This window comes from Taudactylus pleione, unplaced genomic scaffold (assembly GCF_031769625.1).
Source record: "Taudactylus pleione unplaced genomic scaffold, aTauple2 ptg000760l, whole genome shotgun sequence".
Taxonomy (NCBI): Eukaryota; Metazoa; Chordata; class Amphibia; order Anura; family Myobatrachidae; genus Taudactylus; species Taudactylus pleione.
The window spans coordinates 4,259,025-4,282,218 of NW_028285162.1; the positions used below are offsets into that span (position 1 = coordinate 4,259,025).

General features: G+C 42.2%; 1 protein-coding gene across 5 annotated transcripts in view; it reads right to left on the bottom strand.

Moving 5' to 3' along the window:
* FAM120B (family with sequence similarity 120 member B) overlaps window positions 1-23,194 on the bottom strand; it is a 273,166-nt gene that overhangs the window by 239,703 nt on the left and 10,269 nt on the right. For all 5 annotated transcript variants that reach the window (XM_088457412.1, XM_088457410.1, XM_088457411.1 and 2 more), the window contains exon 3: window positions 7,819-7,999. In XM_088457412.1, the coding sequence (XP_088313538.1) occupies window positions 7,819-7,999 (181 nt within the window). The remainder of the gene's footprint in view (window positions 1-7,818; window positions 8,000-23,194) is intronic.

The following is a 23,194-nucleotide window of genomic DNA, read 5'->3' on the forward strand; positions in this document are numbered from 1 at the left end:
TGAAGGTAAACCAGCCATCTTAGAGGCTGCTACTGTAGCCACAATCTTGTCTAACTCTTTGTCAAACAAAATGCCTCCCGTAAACGGAAGGGAATCCAGGGCTTTTATAGACCCTGCATCTGCTTTCCAATCTCTTAACCAAAGGGCTCTCTGAGCCACAACTGAGACAGCTGATGCTTTAGAGGATAATATACAAGCATTCCAATGCTGCCTCTCCCAAATAAGATGCTGCCTCCTTAACATAGGAGATAATAGTCAAGTGTTCCTTGGAAGATTCTGGTAGAGTATCTTCCAGTATTTTCATCCATTCCTCAATGGCCTTGGAAACCCAAGCAATAGTCATGGCCGGCTGCGTGACTGCTCCAGATAGAGTGAAGACTGCCTTAAGACAGTATTCAAGTCTCTGTGGAACATTTAAGAGAGGATGCAGATGGTATGGGCAATGTGGCACTTCTAACCAGATGTGCCACATGTGCATATACTGCTGGCGGAACTTGATGCACTCATCTGATGGAAAGGGGTACAAGGCGTCAACCTTTCTTGTAACCTGGAATTTCCTATCTGGAGAATTCCATGCTTCCCTCATAAGTTCCGAAAGGTGCTTAGATTTGGGAAATTCAGCTTTTACAACTTTCTGGCGTTTGAATACTGGAGCCTTTCTTTGTACGGGCTCCTCATCACTTATGTTTAGCACAGCTTTGACCGCCCTAATCAGAGGGGGGACATCTGCTGTTGGAAACCGGTCTTCCTCTCCTGACAGAGAGAGACTCCTGAGAGGAGACCCATGTATCCCCATCCTCGTCAGAAGATGTACCAGAGTCTGAGAACTGGACGACGTGTGAGGCCAACCGCCTTCTGGTATTTGGCTTTATGGGCCTAGCTGCTTGCCGCGGTTACTGGAAAGCTGCTGAGGATGAAGCCACATTCTGAGCTAAGTGAGCATACATGTTCATCCAGGACGGATGCATAGGGGGCATAAACATAGCAGGTTGCAGTTGCTGAGGGTATCCCATCATCGGGGCCGGCGTAGGAGCCGCCAACCTGTCTGCAACCTGCCCCATAATCTGGTAAAAGGCAGCCCAAGGAGGTTCCTGTCCATAAGCTGGTAAATTTGACTGTTGTGGTGACTCCTTAAAACAGTGACCACATAATCCATCTTGTACGAAGTCCTGTTGTGATAACCCCGCTTTACAGGCCATACATGACACCAGCACAGGGGCTTCAGTCACCTGTCTTTCAGTCTCTTTGGACATAACAATATATCTATAGTTATACAAAGTCTGAGTATAAATGTGACAATTGTTCCACACCCCCCAATATTCCCACACACTTGTAGTAGAGGGTTAATGAGGAGAAACAGCAGTGATAGGTTATGACTGAGTTATTCAGAAATAAAAAAGGCAGCATAACACACAGCAGATTTAATTAAGTCGCATGCACTGCACATATACAATCGAAATTACATAGTGCATATATATTCTTAATCCACTACCATTAGCCCAGGTAGGATATGGTGCTATGTGTGACCTGATCCCTGCAGGACAGGCATACAGGGAGACTGACCCAAACCTCCTGAGCACACAGCCACCGAGAGCACCTGAGAGTGGTTCTCAGGCCGACTCATATAGAGGGAGGCTGAGAGGAGCAACCAGGAACGCGGGAAACTCTTAACTGAACCAGCGTCTGGTTCGGGGGAGGGGACGCCAGGGGAAAGCGTACCTCCCCTTTGCTGTATGGATCCACCAGGTCCACTAACATGGCTGCCGCCATCAAGCCCCTGGCTGTCAGGATCCCTCAAGTCCCGGTGGTCTAGTGTTGGAGACAGTTTGCACATGTCTCCTCAAAACAGCGTCCTCCGGCGAGTCTCCACCGCCAGAGGCACGGATTGCCACATTGTTCTCTGTGTCAGCGGCCGCGGGGAACCCTTACCTGTCTTCCCCAATGTTTCTGGTTGCATTCCTGGGTTGACTAGGCCCGCCGAAATCACCAATGCAGTTACTGGTGTTGCGACGACGGCAGCGGAAGATGGAGCGGTGACATGGGCGTCTATTCGGAGACTTAGCTGCTTTAGGTTCTCTCAGTCAGCACGCTACCGCAGTCCCACTGTCAGTAAGGTGCCTTCTCGCACCAAACAAAAAACTAACTGCCTGTAGCCAGGGGCAGGGTATATATGGAGGAGGGCCCAGTGCATCCTGGTAGCTGAAGCTGGCTTCACTCCAACCACATACCCCAAGGTATTTTCTGTGGACCCTATGGACCCCGAAGAAGAAAATTGTTATCTTGTTTTTTGATTTATCAATTGTTAAATATTGACTATTGTCAAATTAATGATAAGGTAATATAGGAATGCATCTCTAAACAATTAACTAAAAAAAAAAAATATATATATATATATATATATATATATATTAATCTCTTTATTTCTTTATTTAGAATAGTTGACATAAAATACAGAATAGTGGAAAACAAGTGCAGTATAAGTACAGCATGGTATCAAGAAAACACTGTACCATGGAAATAGTTTATACTCCACAATAAATTGTCAACCAATTTTAATAAAACATTAATAACAAATCAAAAACATTTAGAATAAAACAGAAAATAAAGCTCAACAAGAAAATAAAAAAAAGATATAGAAAAAAAGGAAAGAAAACAAAACAAACAACAAAAAAATTATTAAAAAACAAAGAAAAGGGGTAAAGGTAGAACCATCCTGTAGGGCCCTGCTCTACTAAATGAAGACCATCTTCACTCTATACCAGGTAATCGTCTATTAAACGTGGAGTACCAGGAGTCCCAGGTAGAATGAAAATTTTACACATTATCATGGAGCAGGGCAGTTATATACTCCATTGAAGCTAAATACCAAAATGTATTAATCAAAGTATTCATTGATGGATGGAGCTGCGGTTTGCTTTCCATTCAAAGCAATTATGAGATTTTCTGCGCTATACATGTGACCACAGAATCTATTCTGGAACTTAAAATTAGATCTCAAGGGCTTGCACAAAAGCATATGTAGAGGGTCCTTAGGAGGATCACTCTGGACACCAAAGACATGACCTCGTCCCAAAATTTAAAGATCAGGGGGCAGGCCCACCAAATATGCCAATAAGAACCCACATTACCACAATGTCTCCAACAAAGGTCGGATGAACCTGGGAAAATATGATGCAACTTTTTGGGCACCAAATACTACTTTGTAGGATTTTTCCTTATGTTAGAATTAATGGAGGATTTAGACACCAATCGTCTCACATCTGCCCAATCTTCTTTCTCCAGACATACTCCCATATCTCGTTCCCAGGCTAATTCGAAAGATTCTTTAAACACAGGAGGTGAGGGGGATAGCAATGAATACATAATGATTTCACTAATTCTCCTTTCCCTCTCTCAGATCACAATCTTATCACCTGCACACTTTCCTCCACTACATCAACCTCAATGTCAGTGAAATCAACCAAACCTCCTAAAACCCGCAGAAATATTAATGCAATTAACTTTCAACAACTATCTACCTCTCTACAACGACGACTCTCACCAATTTAGTGCAAGCAGGGCCCTCTTACCTCTGTCTGTCTGTTATTACCCTGTTTTGTTCTATCAATGTTTCCAATTGTAAAGCGCAACGGAATATGCTGCGCTATATAAGAAACTGTTAATAAATAATAAAATAAATAATAATTGAGATAGAGCCTTTACAATCTGGATTATAGATACAATGACGTTCAAATGCATTGAGTTGTCTTACTCTATTAGACTTCCTGAGGGGGTGAATAAAACTACAGATTTGTAGATAGGCAAATTGCAAATTCGGAGACATACCCTATTTGTCACATAGGTCTGCAAAACTCTGGGGCGCAAAGTCACAATTAACTACAAATATTAATTGTGATAATAAAAGTAAGTAATATATATATATATATATAAAAAAAAATTTAAGTTGAATAAGATATGTAATAAAGGTCACAACATTTTTTCTAATACAAACAAATATAGTTGTTTTGTGTACAGATTTTAATATTGCATAGGTTATTTAGATAATAAAATTAGTTTCAAACCAATTGAATAGAATATCCCCAGTGCACATCATAGAGTATAATAGACTCACCTTTTGTCCCTTGGTTTTTGTGTTATTAATTTGATATATATTTCCCCATCTCAGTTTGTTTTTAATTCCTTTCGGATTGTTACACTACTGTGCAGTTCAAGAGAGTGAATTTACAACAATTGCTGGAAACATGGCTGAGCTAAACACATAAATGAAAACACCTCTGTATATTCAACCATTGATTTCTAAAGAAAAATGTTAAAGAGAATGTTTAACCTATATAGAGTAAGCCATTAATGCTTGTGGTAAACTGATGAAAGATAAGAAATTTCCATGGCCAAATGTTTAACAATGTTTTCAATACTCCCTTTTAAAATACATAAAAAAAAAGTGTGTCCCATTTTGTACAGACATAATAAGAAAACACTGATGTAAGTGCAAAGAAATGCACCTCACAAAGAAAGAAAAAACAAACAATTATTTCTGCAATTTCCTTTCAGGCGCCTGAATGAGGTCCTCACCACGCATCAAGATTTATTATATGTCCTATAGCGGATTACAACATATTGCTTTCAAACAGCTGTCCCAGATCTATACAAGTTATTGATTATTTATATACGCAGCACTTTACAAAGGATATTTAATCATATAATTCAGTCCTGTCACACTGAAGTCTACAGTGTAAATTATCTACCACGCAAAACGCACTAGGGTCGATTTTTGTCAGCAGCAGATTAACCTACAAATATGTTTTGGAATACGGGAGCACCGAAAGGAAATGCACGCAAACACAGGCAACATACATACTCCACAAAGACAGGGTCCTGGTCAGAATCAAATTAAGTTGAAAATAACTTTTTATAGCTATGGCACTGGCACTGTATAAAAACTGCACCATGTACTGTAGCATTGCAGAATGTTAACTAAAGTCTGATACATCTCTAAGTACAAACACACATTTTAATGTTGCCAACAGAAATAACTGACAAAATAAAAATAATAATTCAATAACTCCGAACCCCAAGGTTAAGTGTCTACCCATGCATTGGATGTTTTACATTAAAATCCTTATAGTAAAAACATGTTTGTTTGTTTTTTGTTGATGTTTTTTTAATCTTTTTTATTTTGAAAAAACACAAGGTATACATAGGGGTACATGTAATATCCTGCGGACTGCAGACATTGGCGAGTTCCGTGCAAGGCTACCCGATGTTTAAAGTAGCAGTCATTTAAAAGGCAAACCCAGGTTGATTTTGCCTTTTAAATGACTGCAACTTTAAAACATCAGGCAGTCTCACATGGAACCCCATAGTACGAGGTGTGGCTAATAAATAATGAGACTGTACTTGTAAAAAATAATCCATACTGCATGAGTTAAAAGGGAGTGGGGGAACATTGACCTTGGACTATCCCAAAATGGTTTTGCAAGTTTCACCACTCTCGCACAGATAGTTTGCTGTGTCACAGCGTTTGAAGAAGCTCTGTTTCCCATGCATCGTAAAAATGCTTAGTTCAAAAGTAAAGCAACGTGGTAACTTAACATTTTTAGTTAAATTTCAAGAAGCCCACATAATCTTTCCATATGCTAACCGAGGCTTACGGGGCAGTGTGTTTGAGTGGCACAAAAGGTTTAGTGACAGCCATGAGGATGTTGAAGATGATGAACATCCCAGAAGGACTTGCACATAAATAACAAATGAAAATGTGGAAAAAATTTTGAAAATTGTTCGAATTGACTGTCGACTCAGCATCTGAAGAATAAATATTACTACAAAAAAGTTCTAGCAACTTTGCGGGAAAGAATCAGAAGAATGAGGCCATACTTATAGAAAAACGGTTTCATCCTCCTTCAGGACAACACATCAGCCCACACAGCTCTCTTTGTGAAGCAGTTAGAACACCCTCCGTACTCGTCAGACTAAACACCCTGTGACTTCTTTATTTTCCCTTAAGTCAAATCTGTACTCAAGAGAACCCGTTTTGCATCAGTTACTAAGGTAATGAAGAAAACGATGGAGATGTTGAGAGAGCTGACAGATAATGAGCTACAGCACGGCTTAGACAAATGGAAAATAAGAATGCAGTGGTGTGTGGATGCAGTAGGGGAGTTCATAGAAAGGGAACAGAGTTAAAATGTACTTAATTTAATTAAACACAAACTATAGCATCAGTCTTGTTATTTAATAGCCACACATATTGCAGGGTTGATGTTTTCTACGTAAAAGAACATGAATTCAGATCAAGCCATAACATTGTAAAAACAAGGTCAAGAGGCAAGGGGAGAAGTGGATGGAGAGGGGAGGGAGAGATCATAGCATGAGTTTAGGGCACAGAGTTAAAAAGTATTAGAGAAGTCAAAGACAGTCCTATAAATTGGAGCCCAACAGGATAGTGAATGCAAGGGGATCGAGCTCCAGGTGTGTGGCGATAGTGGTTGTAGTAGAAGGTTGGTGTTGAGACTCTCTAAAGAGCCAGGGTTACGTCACCAGGTTGAAGAGGTCCGATCTATAATGAAGGTAGTAGGTAATCTTGTCCGTCCACACGACATGCCAGATACAGTGTTTGACCACTCAATGGGAAGAAGGTTCTGTTTGCGTAAATTCTGTATGCAGTATCCTTGATAAGCGTGGAGATTGAGGAACATGACGAGATGTCAATCACCTGCCAGGTACAGATGTGTCCTTTTATACTGTTACTTCAGTAGTGTCAAATAGCCCTTCTCGTCACACCAGGTCCCATGCAACTCGGCTGCACCAAGCAACATTTTTGCTCAAAATGTGTGTCTTATTTACATAAATAAAACTGGAAGTGATGGAACTGCATTGCTAGCATACACTGATCACTGGGGTTTGCAACATTTGTACATCTGTGTGTGACTGAGTCTGTACTTCTGTATAAAGGGCTCCGATGCGAACAGCCGCAGCTTTTCTTAACGCCAAGTTTTATTGTGCTTCATCTGCACTTTGTACATGTGTAAAACCATTTCAGGTGCAGTTAAACTCACAACCTAACAACTGTGAGCAGCTTTTCGCTGCATCTGCGATGTTGAAAAAAAAACCTGCTACTCGTCTTGGAACATCTTAGACATGCATCAGTGTATGAGGACATATCTGTATCTTCATCAGGGGGTGTGCCGAGATATGACTCTCACTCCAGCTCACTCTCACTCCAGCTCATGTCTATAGTGAGAGCCAGAAGATGAGTGGGACTTACTTTAGTTACAGATCTCTATAAAATTGTTGAGCAACATTCTTAAAACTAGTGTGGCTAAACATGTGCATATTTTGTCACAATGCAGGACATTTTTTAGATTTCTTTTTTTTAAAAGGATGCAGTTTGCTATACAAATGTAACTTAAAAATTTGTGAACACACAACTTTTTGCAAACTGTGTGGCTTCTACACTAATTTAGGCAGTAATTTTGCTACAATTTTCTACTGAAAAAGTAAAGCATACCCACCATAGTTACATAATTAGTACAGTGCATGAGTCATTCTATGTCTCCCATTAAAAATTAACCTTTCTACAGTATGGTGAGTGTGGTCATACCTCCTAAATTCCAGGCAGTCGGGACAAATTCCAATTGGCACCAAGCCTGTCAATTGGGACGTTTTCAGAGAACTAGGAGCACTCAAATGCAATGATTGAAAAACCAGAAGAAAACCAAAAAATCTGCACTGCTGGCTTTTTAAATGACAACTATTGTGATATCACATAAGCATGCGATAAAATGCATCAAATGAAAGAATTATCCATATAACACTTACCATTGCCCATGCCAAGAAGAATTGCATAAATATGCTGCCGGGCAGTTCTAAATACCAGAGCTTGTCCAGGGATCTGTGGGTCATTTTCATCCTCCAGAGTATTACTACAATCACTCACTCCAAGACACAGGACATTGCAGACCATGTTATTCTCTCCTTTGTAGTGTTGATCTAATGCAATCTGTCCACAGCAGCAAAATAAAAAAGAAAGAAATAAAAAATCACAATGGGTTTCTTCTGCCTATTAGTTTTAAAAGTGATGTAAATGGCTAGTACTGTTACATCGGATAAAAAGATATTCCAGCACAGAACAGTTCCTAATCAATGTACAGTAGTATGCTGGATCTTGCAATCTGCTGAGGACAACTATAGATGGGTCTCATGGTGGATCCGAAAATGGTAAGAGGATCACATAATGTATCCTGTGTGTTTAAGATAGAATATTTCTGATCATGTATAAAATGCTATCACCTTTTAACCATATAGTATGAACCTTGGACAATATTTCACTGTTGTCTGCCGATGGTTGTAACCACGATGATGTTGATGGGATCTTGAATATCTTTCAATCCCAGGCTCTGTAATCTTTTTCTGTAATCCCAATGTCACAGCGCGCCGGACACTAGAACGCAACTACCAGGTTCGGCAGCTCTGGTCGGGAGCATGGCAGAGGGCGGAGATTCCCTGGGAACGCAACTACCAGGTTCGGCAGCTCTGGTCGGCAGCATGGCAGAGGGCGGAGATTCCCTGGCGCCTGCTGACGTTTCCTCTGGCTTTTTCCCCGCAGTAGAGTTGCAGTGTACAGGCGGCTGCAGCTGTCCTAGGAGCATGCGCCTACCTGTGTGGAAATTAAAGGGGCAGGGGTACCAAACGTCACGTTTGGCATGAGAATTGAAATCCCTATTAAAGGGACTCTGGGCACTAGACAGTGCCAGAGTATAGGCTCCCAAAACATACTCCAGCATCTACAGTATTTCTGATGGTAGTATTCGTTCCTTTCCTGTTTCGGCCTAATCCCTGTTACTGCTCACCTGTCTGGTTCTCACCCGGCTTATTGACTATGCTTGTACACTTTACTTCACCATATGCCAGTGTACACTGGCACCTGTACTGGGGAACCAAGTCAGAGGGCCTCAACCTGCATGTCGGACGTAGCTAAGTCCAAACCCCCTTGCAGGGGTCCCTGGTGAATACCGCAGGCAAGTAAGACTCCGTGTCTCTGAAGAACTGGGTCTCTGACAATCCCAAAGTACAGGCAAGCATCTACTATGCATCCGTGAGTTTGCAATACCCGATTACTTAACTCCATTGGTACAAGTCATCATCTTTACGCCACTGGTACATAACACTACCTGTGCATAAAATATGTGGCTATACAATGTATGGACAGATAACAGAATCCTATGCAACACAGTAAGAGTAATTTCTATAGTTATGTGTATTGGTAAAATTGTGGAAAATTTCAAAGCTTATCAAGTAAAATAACAAATCAGCAATAACACAATTACACCAGGGTTACACTCATAAACCTTACTACATACATAGATACTTGCTAGTATATAAGGTCATCTCAGTCTCCTCCTCTTCCACCTGGCGTGCCTTGCTCTCTCTGCGGGCCCTGACCCTACTATCTCCCCCCTCACTGCCATATTTACCCAGGCGACCAGTCCACTACTTTTAAGGCTGTCCCTCTCAGTTGGAGCCGTTGGGGCTTGTGCATTGATATATATATATATATATATATATACATACACACACACTACCATTCAAAAGTTTGGGGTCACCCAGACAATTTTGTGTTTTACATGAAAACAGACTTTTATATATCAAATGAGTTGCAAAATGAATAGAACATATAGTCAAGACATTAGCAAGGTTAGAAATAATGGTTTTTATTTGAAAGAATAATTTTGTCCTTCAAACTTTGCTTTCGTCAAAGAATGCTCCTTTTGCAACAATTACAGCATTGCAGACCTTTGGCATTCTATTTGTTAAATTGTTGAGGTAATCTGAAGAAATTTCACCTCACGCTTCCTGAAGAACCTCCCACAAGTTTGATTGGCTTGATGGACACTTTTTGCGTACCATACGGTCAAGATGCTCCCACAACAGCTCAATGGGGTTGAAATCTGGTGACTGTGCTGGTCATTCCATTACAGACAGAATACCAGCTGCCTGCTTCTTCCCTAAATAGTTCTTGCATAATCTGGAGGTGTGCTTTGGGTCATTGTCCTATTGGAGGAGGAAATTGGCTCCAATTAAGTGCTGTCCACAGGGTATGGCATGGCATTGCAAAATGGAGTGATAGCCTTCCTTTTTCAAAATCCCTTTTACCTTGTACAAATCTCCCACTTTACCAGCACCAAAGCAGCCCCAGACCATCACATTACCTCCACCATGCTTGACAGATGGCGTCAGGCACTCTTCCAGCATCTTTTCACTTGTTCTGCATCTCACAAATGTTCTTCTGTGTAATCCAAACACCTCAAACTTCGATTCGTCTGTCCATAACACTTTTTTCCAATCTTCCTCTGTCCAATGTCTGTGTTGTATTGCCCATATTAATCTTTTCCTTTTATTGGCCAGTCTCAGATATGGCTTTTTCTTGGCCACTCTGTCTAGAAGGTCAGCATCCCCAAGTCGCCTCTTCACTGTAGACGTTGACAATGGCGTTTTCCGGGTACTATTTAATGAAGGTGCCAGTTGAGGACTTGTGAGGCGCCTATTTCTCAAACTAGAGACTCTAATGTACTTGTCTTCTTGCACAGTTGTGCAACGTGGCCTCCCACTTTGTACTCTGGTTAGAGCCTGTTTGTGCTGTTCTCTGAAGGGAGTAGTACACACCATTGTAGGAAATGTTCAGCTTCTTGGCAATTTCTCGCATGGAATAGCCTTCATTTCTAAGAACAAGAATAGACTGTCGAGTTTCACATGAAAGTTCTCTTTTTCTGGCCATCTGGAGAGTATAATCAAACCCACAAATGTGATGCTCCAGATACTCAACTAGCTCAAAGGAAGGACAGTTTTATTTCTTCTCTAATGAGCCAACCCATTTTAAGCTGTGCTAACATAATTGCACAAGGGTTTTCAAGGGTTTTCTAATCATCCATTAGTCTTCTGATGCGCTTAGCAAGCACAATGTACCATTAGAACACTAGAGTGATGGTTGCTGGAAATGGGCGACTATACACCTATGTAGATATTCCTTTAAAAACCAGACATTTTCCGCTATTATAGTCATTTACCATATTAACAATGTATAAAGTGTATTTCTGATTAATTTAATGTTATCTTCATTGAAAAAAAAAAGTGCTTTTCTTTCAAAAACAAGGAAATTTCTAAGTGACCCCAAACTTTTGAACGGTAGTGTTTGTGTGTATATATACATATATATATATATATATATATATATATATATGCACATATATACATATATATATCTCCCTTTGCAAACTCTAATGTGATTATATTTTTACATGACATATGTAAAAATATAATGTCTATAGAGTCCATCATGTCATATCAGTGGAATGGGTGTCTTTTGTACTAACTTAAGTGGCCTAAGGCTCCTGCTTCACTTTTTAATTTAATGTGTAATCCTTACCTGAGGGGATCCTACTCCATCTCCAACAATACACTTTTTTCAGTCAAAAACATTATGTCACATTAACATCTGTTACTGTGCTAGGTCAGTTCTGAGAAAAATAGAAATGTCAATGAACAATAACATGTTTATACTAAAATCAGGAATGTCACACTACTTTAGTCATCAGTTAATAGAGTACATTGAACCCATGTATCATATCTGTGGATTAGTGGTAAAATCTGCCCTTTTTTATGGCATGCATGATATCACAGATATATCCATTATAAACCTGCTAGGAAGCAGTAATGTACATTTTTGGGCAGTGAAGATGATTGTCAATCCCCTCAATGAAGCTGGGTGCACACCTTTGCGAACCCCGGCTGATAGGGTTATACACTCCCGATCAGCCGAGAGGTGTGCACCCAGCTTGACCCACTGTGAGCGATGCTATGGGATCGGGAGTTGGGCTGATAAATATTAAACAGCACAACATAAGATGCGACCTCCTGATTCTGGCCGTTGCAGAAGCATTATAAGTCGTTTATCGTCCAACACTAGCAACGGTCCTGCATACACACCTATACAATTGTAATTCCGATCACCCGATATCAGGTCGAGGATTGTATAGGTGTGTACCCAGCTCGAATCTTTGTTATGTAACAAAAAAATTAATTGCTACAGATTCTGGCAGATGCTGGGTTAAATGCATATTGAAAATAAAGCTGAGTACACACTCAGAAGATATTGTTACAATTTGTCCGATTTGGCCAAATTGTAGCGACATATCATGCAGTGTGTATAGCACAATATGCGCACTCCCACGGTCGCATGTGATGTTGTCAGGTTTTATGTGCTGCACATCAATCCTGACGATTTCGCTTGCGGCTCTATGCATGTTACTGAAGGATGGAACAAGGGATCATTCCATCGTTCATTATATCATTCTAATCTGTACCCAGGATATGATATGTCGGCCCATTGGCCGCCATATCGTTCCAGTACATATTTTCACAGTGTGTAGCCAGATTAAGCCTCTTTGCCATTTTCTCCTCTCATCCAGAACTGTGGGTTATATTTTACTGGCATCTGTACCCGGCTTCACACGAGTGAAAGTCGGTGATCTGTCTCTCCCAAGGAAGCCACCTCCCTCCTTCAGTGGGCTGCACTCTGGTGATCTATGCCACTTGGACACTAGCTCCATTTTACTGACTGAGCTACGCCTTCTACACAGGAACCACCTCTAGGGATTTGTACTGAGCCAGACCCTCTCTTCACTTCAGTGACTGCCCTCTGGTATTCTCGTCACTGAGGACAGTGCTGCAGCCTCCCCAGAAGACAGGGAGCTCCACCGATCACCACACATAATGGGTCCCAGAACAGCAGGTAAACTAGCTCTTTTGTAATGGTGTCAGCTACCCTCTTTACTGCAGGCTCTGGGCTCCTCTCACTGCTAACAGCAAAAACTCCTCTTCAGAGCATACGGATGAAAATAATTTATACTTGCTGAGAGCAGTGCAGGGGACCCCTCCCCACCAAGCCCTGCCCACAGGTCCCTGATGACCGATCGCGATAATCATTAGCCTAAAACCTGCCTAGGAAAATTGCCTATACAGTGGTGAAAAGTACATCACAATCGGTTCAGTGGTTCCGGAGTTTATCGCAACAAGACAAACTAATGGATGTTCACATTTATAAGAAATATAGATATTGCTGTATTAGGGTTGTGTAGTTTTCTGGTAGATTACTTAAAAAGGTTATTTTCACACAGGTTCATTAGGGAACCTAGTCACCTGGAGATTGCCAACTAAGTATTTAGCAGGGCTTCTTCAATGTTGAGCTAGAAGTGGCACACAGTGGTACCACGTTTGCCGAAATAGACACTCACATGTTAATTTGGGGGTGGGAAAGAGACTTAAGGATTTATAATTTATTAGCAAACAAATGAGTGCTCCTTTTTCTTCTCCAAATTCAGCCACACATCAAAGGCACTCTCTGCAAGGTGTCTACTGCAACTAAAGGGAGGGGATTCTCAATGGCTGCACTCCATTAACCAATCCGACAGGCACCAGAAGTAGCCCATGGGAACATGACGGGTTTAAAAGAGGCAGTGCAGCAGTACACTGAGTGTTTGGGTACACTGGGACAGAAAGACAAGGAATCACGGCTCCTGTTGGACTGAATTTGTATTAGTCAAAGAGATTGGATCTTCTAAGCCTCCACAGAATTTATAACTGTGATTGTGTATACAGGACAGGTATCTATTTTTTGCTATAAAATAAAAGGTACATTGTATCTTTCCAGTTCTTTTGCCTAAGTGATTCAGAATCACGGAGGTACAGTACCATAAACTAGACTTCAGTGACCAACTACACCAAGTGAAGACAGTTATATATAAGATGGGAAGTAAGTCGGTAAGTCTACTAATGAGTGATGACAAGTTTTTATTTTTATAACTACTTGATAGGGGAGTTTGCTCCTAGAAAAGTAATACCTAGATTGGTAGATTACTATTCTGACACTGAATTTATGTAATAAGGTCTAGACCACTTGATACAATGGTAAGGAAGGCTGCAAGACAGAAGCCAGCTGTCGCCCTATATGTTCGATACATGGTGGAGAGCATTATACACAAGCTCAGATTCTGTGATTTAATTTGTAACATGTGCACCCAGCATATTCTTGCTACATTGTAATTGCATGTCCCTGCCTCAGCTGTAATAGGTATTTGACTACTGCTTTGAACAATTAACCTAGAAGTAATGTTAAATTAAGTAGTTTTTCACTGCATACTATCTGTAGCTGATGGTTTTTAATAGTTTTTTTTTTTCTTTTCTTTGTTAGCTTCTAGACATATAGACCCAGATGTTAGCTTAATGGTATGTGCTAGTTGTTTGTTTAAGTTAATTTATTGCTAGCATTATTAGTGGGAGTGTTTTGGGGGTAGTCAGTAATCAGTGGATTCACATGCCAGGCCTCCTATGTAAGGTTCATTAGAAGGCTGTATAGCCTTTGGCTGGAGTGCCCTATCTTAGAAGTGCCCGATTTAAAAGTGCCAATTACATTTTAAATCGATAATTGGCATTATATCAGCGTTAAACAGAAGTGAAACAGAAGGAAACCCACCAAACTACAATCAAACAACAGCCCAAACATTACTTGGACAAAATGGAACAAACTATTGTGAGGTCACATTCTCCATACTACTAGATCCTGTGGACTACATAACCAGGACTTTCATCACTGAACTCCCTGTCTGGTGGCTACATAAACCCGATGCCTCCCTTGCTACTATTTCTGCTGGCTCTGTGCTTTACATATAATCCTAATGCATACGTATCTGTGTTAATGTCAGTTTACCTCTATAATAATGTACTTTTACCTTAGCTCTTTTTCTAAGTCTTATATCATCTAGCTCCTAGCACTGTTTATTTTATTATTTAATTTCTGCTCCCACCAAATCTCCACTTTTATTACTCAATAATAAACTATTGTTTTACAGACACATTTCTCCCACACTGTACTCTTATGGTGCATACACACGATCAGATTTTTCCTTCAGATATGAACGATAACGATTTAAAAATCGTTCAGTCGTTCATATCTGAAGGAAAATCGTTCATATCTGACATGCCTGAACGATGGACAATCAACGATGCGCGTTCCCGATGGTCAGATAACGATTTCTGACATCTGATGTGTTTGCAGTCAGACTTGGACGATTCCATTCATTTTAATGCAGTCAAAAATCGTTCAATCGTTCAAATCGTTCAAAACTTTGGTAAAATCGTTCAAATCGTTCAAATCGTTCAATCGTTCAGTCGTTCATCTGACAAATCTGACAAGTCTGACAAATCTGACCGTGTGTATGCTCCATTACTTGCATTTCTCGAAATCTGCACTCTCTTACATTCTTTCTTCATTCCTACTTTCAACTTTTTCTTCCCCTATTTACATCATCCTTAGCATTACCATGTTTTCTTCAACTCCCACCTTCACTCAGTGTGTACCTAATCTTTTGTTCTGCCCCTTGCTTCCACCTTTATCCTTTCCCCCTTGTCTCCTCCACTTCCTCTTCCCCTTATCTCTTCTCCTCTGTTTACCTTCCACCCCATCTTCTTCCATTACTCCACTTTCATTCTCTTATACTCCACCAGGATCCTACTACCTCACTGCTAATCCCTCCTCCCACCCCCCTCTCCATGTCACTTCACCCCACATCCATCCACATATCATTAAGCTCACTTCCTGCCCACCTTCTACGTGCTCCCCTTCTAGCACTGGAGATCGCACCATCGTTACACTCTATTCATCTCGGTCCCCCAAATTTATCTTACCTCCACGATACAGCAACCCTGATAATCTCATTCAAATCTCTAAAACAAACTCTGTCCCTCTATCCTGTGCCCTCTGGAATGCCAGGTCAGTCTGTAATAAACTAGTCCCAACTTTTTCATCTCCAACTCCCTGAATCTCCTAGCCATTACTGAAACCTGGATTTTACCCTCTGACACCACTTCTCCTGCAGCTCTCTCCTCTGGGGGCCTCACCTTTTCCCACACCCCATGACCTGGGGGTCACCATGGTGGTGGTATTGGGGTCCTTATATCTCATACCAACCCATTCCCTCTGAACCATCCCTTACATTCTTTACATTTGAAGTCCATGCTTTACAGCTTTTCCACCCAGTACACCTCCGAGTAGCTGTCATTTACCGTCCCCCTGGGCCTCCCTCCAAGTTCCTTGACAACTTTGCTTCCTGGCTCCCTCACTTTCTCTCCTCAGACCTTCCCTCCATTATCCTAGGTGGCTTCAATATTCCAATTGATATCCCCACAGAATTCTCTGCCTTCAAACTCCTCACCCTCACATCTTCACTTGGTCTCTCCCAATGGACCTCCTCACTCTCCCATGTGAGTGGCGATTTGCTTGATCTGGTATTCACTCACCAATGTGATATTTGTGATCACTCCAATTCCCCTTTCTCACTTTCTGACCATCACCTTCTCTCTTTTAACCTGTCTCTCTCTCCTTCCCCTCCTCTACCTCCAAAAGCCATCATCACTAAGCGTAACATTGATGCTATCGACAGTTTCCTTTTCTTCCCTGCTTGACTCACTTCTGTCCCCTATCCTCTCTCTCTCCTGCCCTGACCAAGCCACTTTCCTATACAACGCCTCCCTTACTTCTGCTCCGGCGATCACTACCCACACTCGCAGATCTACTCCTCAACCCTGGCATTCCAAATGCAGCAGATACCTGCAAAAGTGTGCACGAACCGCCGAGCAACAGTGGAGAAGATCACGCTCTAAGGCAGATTTTCTCCATTACAAATTGATGCTCTCATCCTATAGTACTGCTCTCTCCCTCTCTAAACAGTCATATGTCAAGATCCTCATCTCCTCTCAGTCCTCTAATCCCCAGCGTCACTTCACCACTTTTAACTCCTTCCTTCGCCCACCCCCTCATCTCCCCTCCTTGCTCTCTGGCCTTAACTTTGCTACCTACTTTACATCTGAAATTGATTCCATATGTCAGGATATCATATCCAACCAGTCCCCCAGCTCTCCACCTCCTCCTTTCCCAGATAACACCTCCCCATCAACTTTACCAACTCTAACATCCTTCTCCCCTGTATCTGGAGAGGAAGTCATGGCCCTCATCCGGTCCTCCCCCCTTCCACCTCCCCCCTTGATCCTATCCCCTCCCGCCTCCTCTGCTTCCTCTCTCCTTCTGCCTGCTCCCATCTTGCCCACCTCATTAACCTCTCCCTCTCATCAGGAACTGTTCTTCTGCATTCAAGCATGCCCTTGTCTCCCCCATTCTTAAAAAACCTGTCCTTGATCCTAACATTCTTTCTAACTACCAACCCATCTCTCTCCTCCCTTTTGCTTCCAAACTCCTTGAGTGGATTGTCTACAAACGCCTTACCGCTTCTCTTTCCTCCCACTCCCTCCTTGACCCTTTTCAGTCTGGCTTCCGTTCTCTTCACTCCACTGAAACTGCCCTCACAAAAGTCAGCAACGACCTCCTTGCTGCCAAATCAAAGGGCCACTACTCTCTTCTCATTCTCCTTGATCTCTCTGCTGCTTTTGACACTGTGGATCACCCTCTCCTGCTGAATATCCTTCACTCCCTTGGTCTACGTGACACTGCCCTCTCTTGGCTGTCATCCTACCTCTCTGACCGATCTTTCTCCTTTTCCTCTCATGATTCCTCTTCCCCCCCACAGCCTCTTACAGTAAGTGTTCCCCAAGGTTCTGTTCTTGGACCTCTCCTATTCTCCCTCTATACTTCCTCTCTAGGTGAACTCATCAGCTCTTTTGACTTCCATTATCATCTCTATGCTGATGATACTCAAATCTACCTTTCCTCCCCTGATCTCTCCCCCTCTCTTCTGACTCGTATCTCTAACTGTCTCTCTGCTATCTCTTCCTGGATGTCCCAGGGATTTCTTAAACTTAATATGGCTAAGACAGAGCTGATCGTCTTCCCACCCTCCCACATAACCTCACCTCCCACTATTTCTTTATCAATTGATGGAATAATTATCTCATCTAGTCCCAAGGTGCGCTGTCTTGGAGCTATCCTGGACTCATCCTTCTCCTTCAAACCACATATCCAGAACCTCTCACAGTCCTGTCAGTTCCATCTTAAAACTATTTCTAAGATCAGACCCTATCTCACCCAGGATGCTACAAAAACCCTCATACACTCACTGGTCATCTCTAGATTGGACTACTGTAACCTCCTCCTATCTGGGCTCCCCAAATCCCATCTCTCTCCTCTCCAGTCCATCCTTAATGCTGCTGCACGGCTTATCTTCCTCACCAAACGCTCTACATCTGCCTCCCCTCTCCTACAAGCCCTCCACTGGCTCCCCTTCCTTTTAGAACCCAATTTAAGGTTCTCACGCTCGCTTACAAAGCCCTCACCCAATCTACCCCCATATACATCTCTGATCTCATCTCCCTTCACTCTCCTCTCCGCTCTCTTCGTTCAACTAATGCATGCCACCTTTCATGCCAACTGATTACTTCCTCCCACTCCCGCCTCCAAGATTTTGCCCGCACTGCTCCCCACCTCTGGAACTCTCTCCCTCTCCCCATCAGACTCTCCACCTCTTTGCAATCCTTCAAACGGGCTCTCAAGACTCACTACTTCATCAAAGCCTTCCAGCTATCATTCTAACACCCTGCTACATGCTCCTTCCTCCCCATCTACCCCATCTGTGTCACCCCTGTTTGTCTTTCCCTCCCTTTTAGAATGTAAGCTCCTATGAACAGGGCTCTCTACCCTCTTGTGCTTCTCCCTACTTTAGTTTCATCTACTTCTTACTCACCACTAGGGCACCTAACACTATGTTCTGTTGCTTATCTGGGTGTTATGGTCACTAATGTCCCAGTCCATGTCCAGTCCATATTATCCATGTCCTGTATTGTATTGTTCTATAAGTCACTTGTCTACAACTTGTTTATGTACTTTGTAAGGCACTGCAGAACATTTGTGGCGCCATATAAATAAATAATAATAATAATAATAATAATAATGTGCAATGTAGAAAAAGGGATACAAGCTTTAATTGTATATGTGATAATTTTGTTAAATGCAACATTCTTTAAAAATGCCATGCATCTATTAATACAATTTCCATTAAAGAATAAAAGTGTAAAAGTGTTGAAACAAATATTTTTGCAGGTAAAGACCGACACACAAGAACACTATGTAAATAGCATGTTTCACACAATGGAAACTTGCAGAAAACACTTTTGCTGAATTCATGCGTTTCTACAGAGATTAAAAAAGAGTCTGCCATTAAAAATGTATTACAAAGAAGTTAATTTATATTTATGTAAAATAGAAAAACACTGTCCAAACTATAAGAATATACAGCACCCACATAGCACACCCTTTGTAAGCCACGTTAGCTAAAAACAGATATAAAAATAACAGAATATAGCCTCTAACAATATTATTTTTGCCACTTTACAAAAAGAAATCAATACATTAAAACTATTTAGACATCAATACAAATGTCTTCTTCAAATAGGAGGTATCTGTCCATGTTGACATGGACGTTAGTGTATGTCCACATTGTGGTTGTCAACCTTAGATTGACATGGTTAGAATGGTTAAAATGTCAACACAAATAGTATGCCGACATATGTTTTTTAATAGATTTTTAGGGTTAGGTGTAGGGATAAACTTAGGGTTAGGTTTATATTGGTGTTGATATTCTAAGCGTGACAACAATTTAAGCATGTCGACATAAGCATATGTTGACTAAATGTACGTGACGATATTCTGACTGTCAACATTCATAGCTTGCCGACATTCTAGTGTCAACATTCTGAAAGTCGACTATTCATACACCAGACTATGGGCCTGATTCATAGATAGTTTGTGTACATTTCCAATGTTTCTGGGTCTGCGAAGGCGCAGGACAAGTTCTATGCATGTGCAGAACAGGTCTTGCATGCTCGCTCGCAGACACTTCTTATGCTGGCCACAGATATAGCGATGTGCTCACGATCCGACATCGTGTACGATTTGCTGTGAACTCTCCACAGGAGCTCCCCGGCAGTCGTGAGCACAATTTGGTCCAAAAACCTGCAAATTTGACTTCCAATCTCACAATCCATCGGATCGTACGAATCGTGAGTTTTATCTTGATTTTCCCAAAACAAGAGAAGAGGCTCTTCATGATTGGTGGCAAATTTAAATAATAATAACAAAGGGAGGGGCTAGCCAGGGTGTATAAAAAGCAGCCACCATTTTAACCCTGTGCACATTCTGCTCTGCTACTAGTGAGGCTAGGTGTATACCAGCTGAAACCTGTACATTGCTACTGTGCTCTGCTTTGTATTTGGCTTCTACCTTTTACAAAGTGTCTTCTACCTGCAAGTGTGTGCAACTGCATTCTATCCTGTTCCTGAATTCTGTGCTGATGCATCCCTATCAGTATAAAGTGTTGGTCGCCCAAGCTGGGGTCCAGTTGATCCAGGAGAGGGCCCAGCGAAGGAGAAGAACATGCTGGACCAAAGAGTGGATGCTGCAAAGGGATGCCCGCTCTCACATGTCCCTGCAGATGGAGATCAAGGACAATAACCCGGACGACTTCCGCATATGCCTGCGCATGGATGACGCCACTTTCCAGGATTTGCTGCATCTGGTGACCCCCCACATCCGGAGGCAAGATACAAGGTGGCGGAGGGCAATCCCTGCTGAAGAGAGGCTGGTGGCTACCCTTAGGTACCTGGCTGCAGGAAGGTCATTTGAAGACCTGAAGTTTGGGACCCTCATCTCAGTTCAGTCCTTGGGCGTCATCATTCCAGAGACCTGCAAAGCTATCGTTAAAGTGCTGCAGTACCAGTATTGCAAGGTAAGAAACAAAAAAAAAAAACACACTACACATTTGTTTCTTTTGAAAGAAAAAAAGTTTTTTTTTGTTTTGTTTTTGTTCAATTTAACTCTTTATGTAACTGTGACAGCCAATAAGGCTGCATTAACAAGACTGATATGCATAGCAGTCATGAACATTAGTGTGGCAAGAACTCAACACTATGTAATTTTACATATATTACATAAACATGTGTATAAACAGTACAAAACAGCATTATCACCAAATTTCATCAATCCCAATAGGTAGCCTGCTGTATGCTATACGGCGGGTCAGACACAAGATTGAACAGGCCAATACACACATGGCACAAGTACAGATTGTGGCCCCGGCTTCCAGCAATCTGTACATGGCAAATCCTCCTCTGCCTCCAGCAGAGCATTGTAAACGGCCATGCTTGTGGTTGGGGTGCTGAGTGAGGGAGTAATCTCCAACTGGGCTGGGGGGGGGGCTGACATAGGCATTTGGAGCAGGGGAATAAAGCATAGGGTCAGGAATATAAGTGGAGTCGTGCACATTACTGTTGAGGGATCGAATGAGAAGCTCATAGACGATCCTATGGAAATTTTTGGAAGTTACCGCATCCATTTTTCTCATCTGACTATTAATGTGAGCAGTAAAGTCGTCAATAGCATCGGGGGCTTTTTGAAGGAAGCTTTCTGCTTTTTGTAGAAACAACTCCTCCTGTTCTTTGTGCTTTTGCTTTTTTTTGGGGGGGTGGTACCGAGGAGGGTGATGCTCCTGGTTCAATGGGTGTGGTCATTGTGGTGAAGTTTTCCACCTCGCTGTCCCCGATCAAAGTTAGGTCCGGCGTGATGGACAAATCAGGATTTTGGGTGGGAGTCTATATAGGGGAAAAAAGAAAAACAATATTAAAGTCATGTTTTTCTATAAACCTATTTTTCCAGTTTTGTAACACCGTGGAAGAGCATCGCTGAAGAATTTGAACAACGTTGGAATTTCCCTAACTGCGGAGGAGCCATCGATGGAAAACACATCCACATAAACCCACCTGCCAACACCGGATCATATTACTACAACTACAAAGGCTTCTTCAGCATCGTTCTTGTGGCAGTAGTGAATGCCAACTATGAATTTTTGTTTGTGGACGTCGGCAACAATGGCCGTGCTTCAGATAGTGGGTCCTTCAAACAGACTGCTTTCTACCAGAAACGCATCAACAAAACCCTCCACTTGCCATCACTGGACGAGACAAAGCACGGCGTAAATTAAATTTTACGAATATATTATGGGATCACACGAATATACTATGAGAGGAACAGCAGAAGTTTGGGAACAAGTGGTGTGGCTTTGAGAGCCGACTATGCGGCTTAGAAACCGGTGGTGCAGCAGAAGCCAATAACAGAAGTGAGATAATGGTGAGGGTTTGAGAGCCAATAGTGCGGCTAAGGTGCCAGTGGTACGGCTTTGAGCCAGTAGCAGAAGTGGGTGTACTTTAGATGTGGCTTTGAGAGCTGATGGTGCAGCATGTGAGGCTATACACAAGTTTGTGTATTGCGATGCGGCTTTGAGAGCCAGTACACAAGTTTGTGTACTGTGATGAGGCTTTGAGAGTCGGTACACAAGTTTGTGTATTGCGATGCGGCTTTGAGAGCCGGTAAACAATTTTTTGTATAGCGATGCGGCTTTGAGGGCCGGTACTCAAGTTTGTGTACTGCGGCTTTGAGAGCTGGTTCACAAGTTTGTTGTACTGCGATGCGGCTTTGAGAGCCGGTACACAAGTTTGTGTATTGCGATGCGGCTTTGAGAGCCGGTAAACAATTTTTTGTATAGCGATGCGGCTTTGAGGGCCGGTACTCAAGTTTGTGTACTGCGGCTTTGAGAGCTGGTTCACAAGTTTGTTGTACTGCGATGCGGCTTTGAGAGACGGTGGCAGGGAAGCCAATGTAATGGCTGGAGAGCCGGTGGCAGCACAGAAGCTGCTGGGGCGGCTAGGAAGCCGATGGAGAGGCTTTTGAGTCGGTAGCAGCACGGAAGCTGCTGGTGCAGCTAGGGAGCCTAAGGAGAGGCCGGTGAGTCGGTAGCAGCATGGAAGCTGCTGGTGCAGCTAGGGAGCCGTTGGAGAGGCTGGTGAGTCGGTGGCATCATGGAAGCTGCTGGTGCGGCTAGGGAGCCGTTGGACAGTAAAGAAAATTGTGTAGTGATGGTGCCAATATAGTAATTAAAATGAACTAAAGTGTCTGCTGCTCTCAAAAACAAGGGGATTACTCGATCCTCATAAATAAACTATAAAAATGAAAAATAAGAGACCGTTAACACACAGTTCTAAAATAAAAAATATTGATTTATTGATACCTTTCTTAAATAGGAATTACCAACACTTTAGCACATACATATAACCATTGTTAATAGACCAATAATATATATCAATG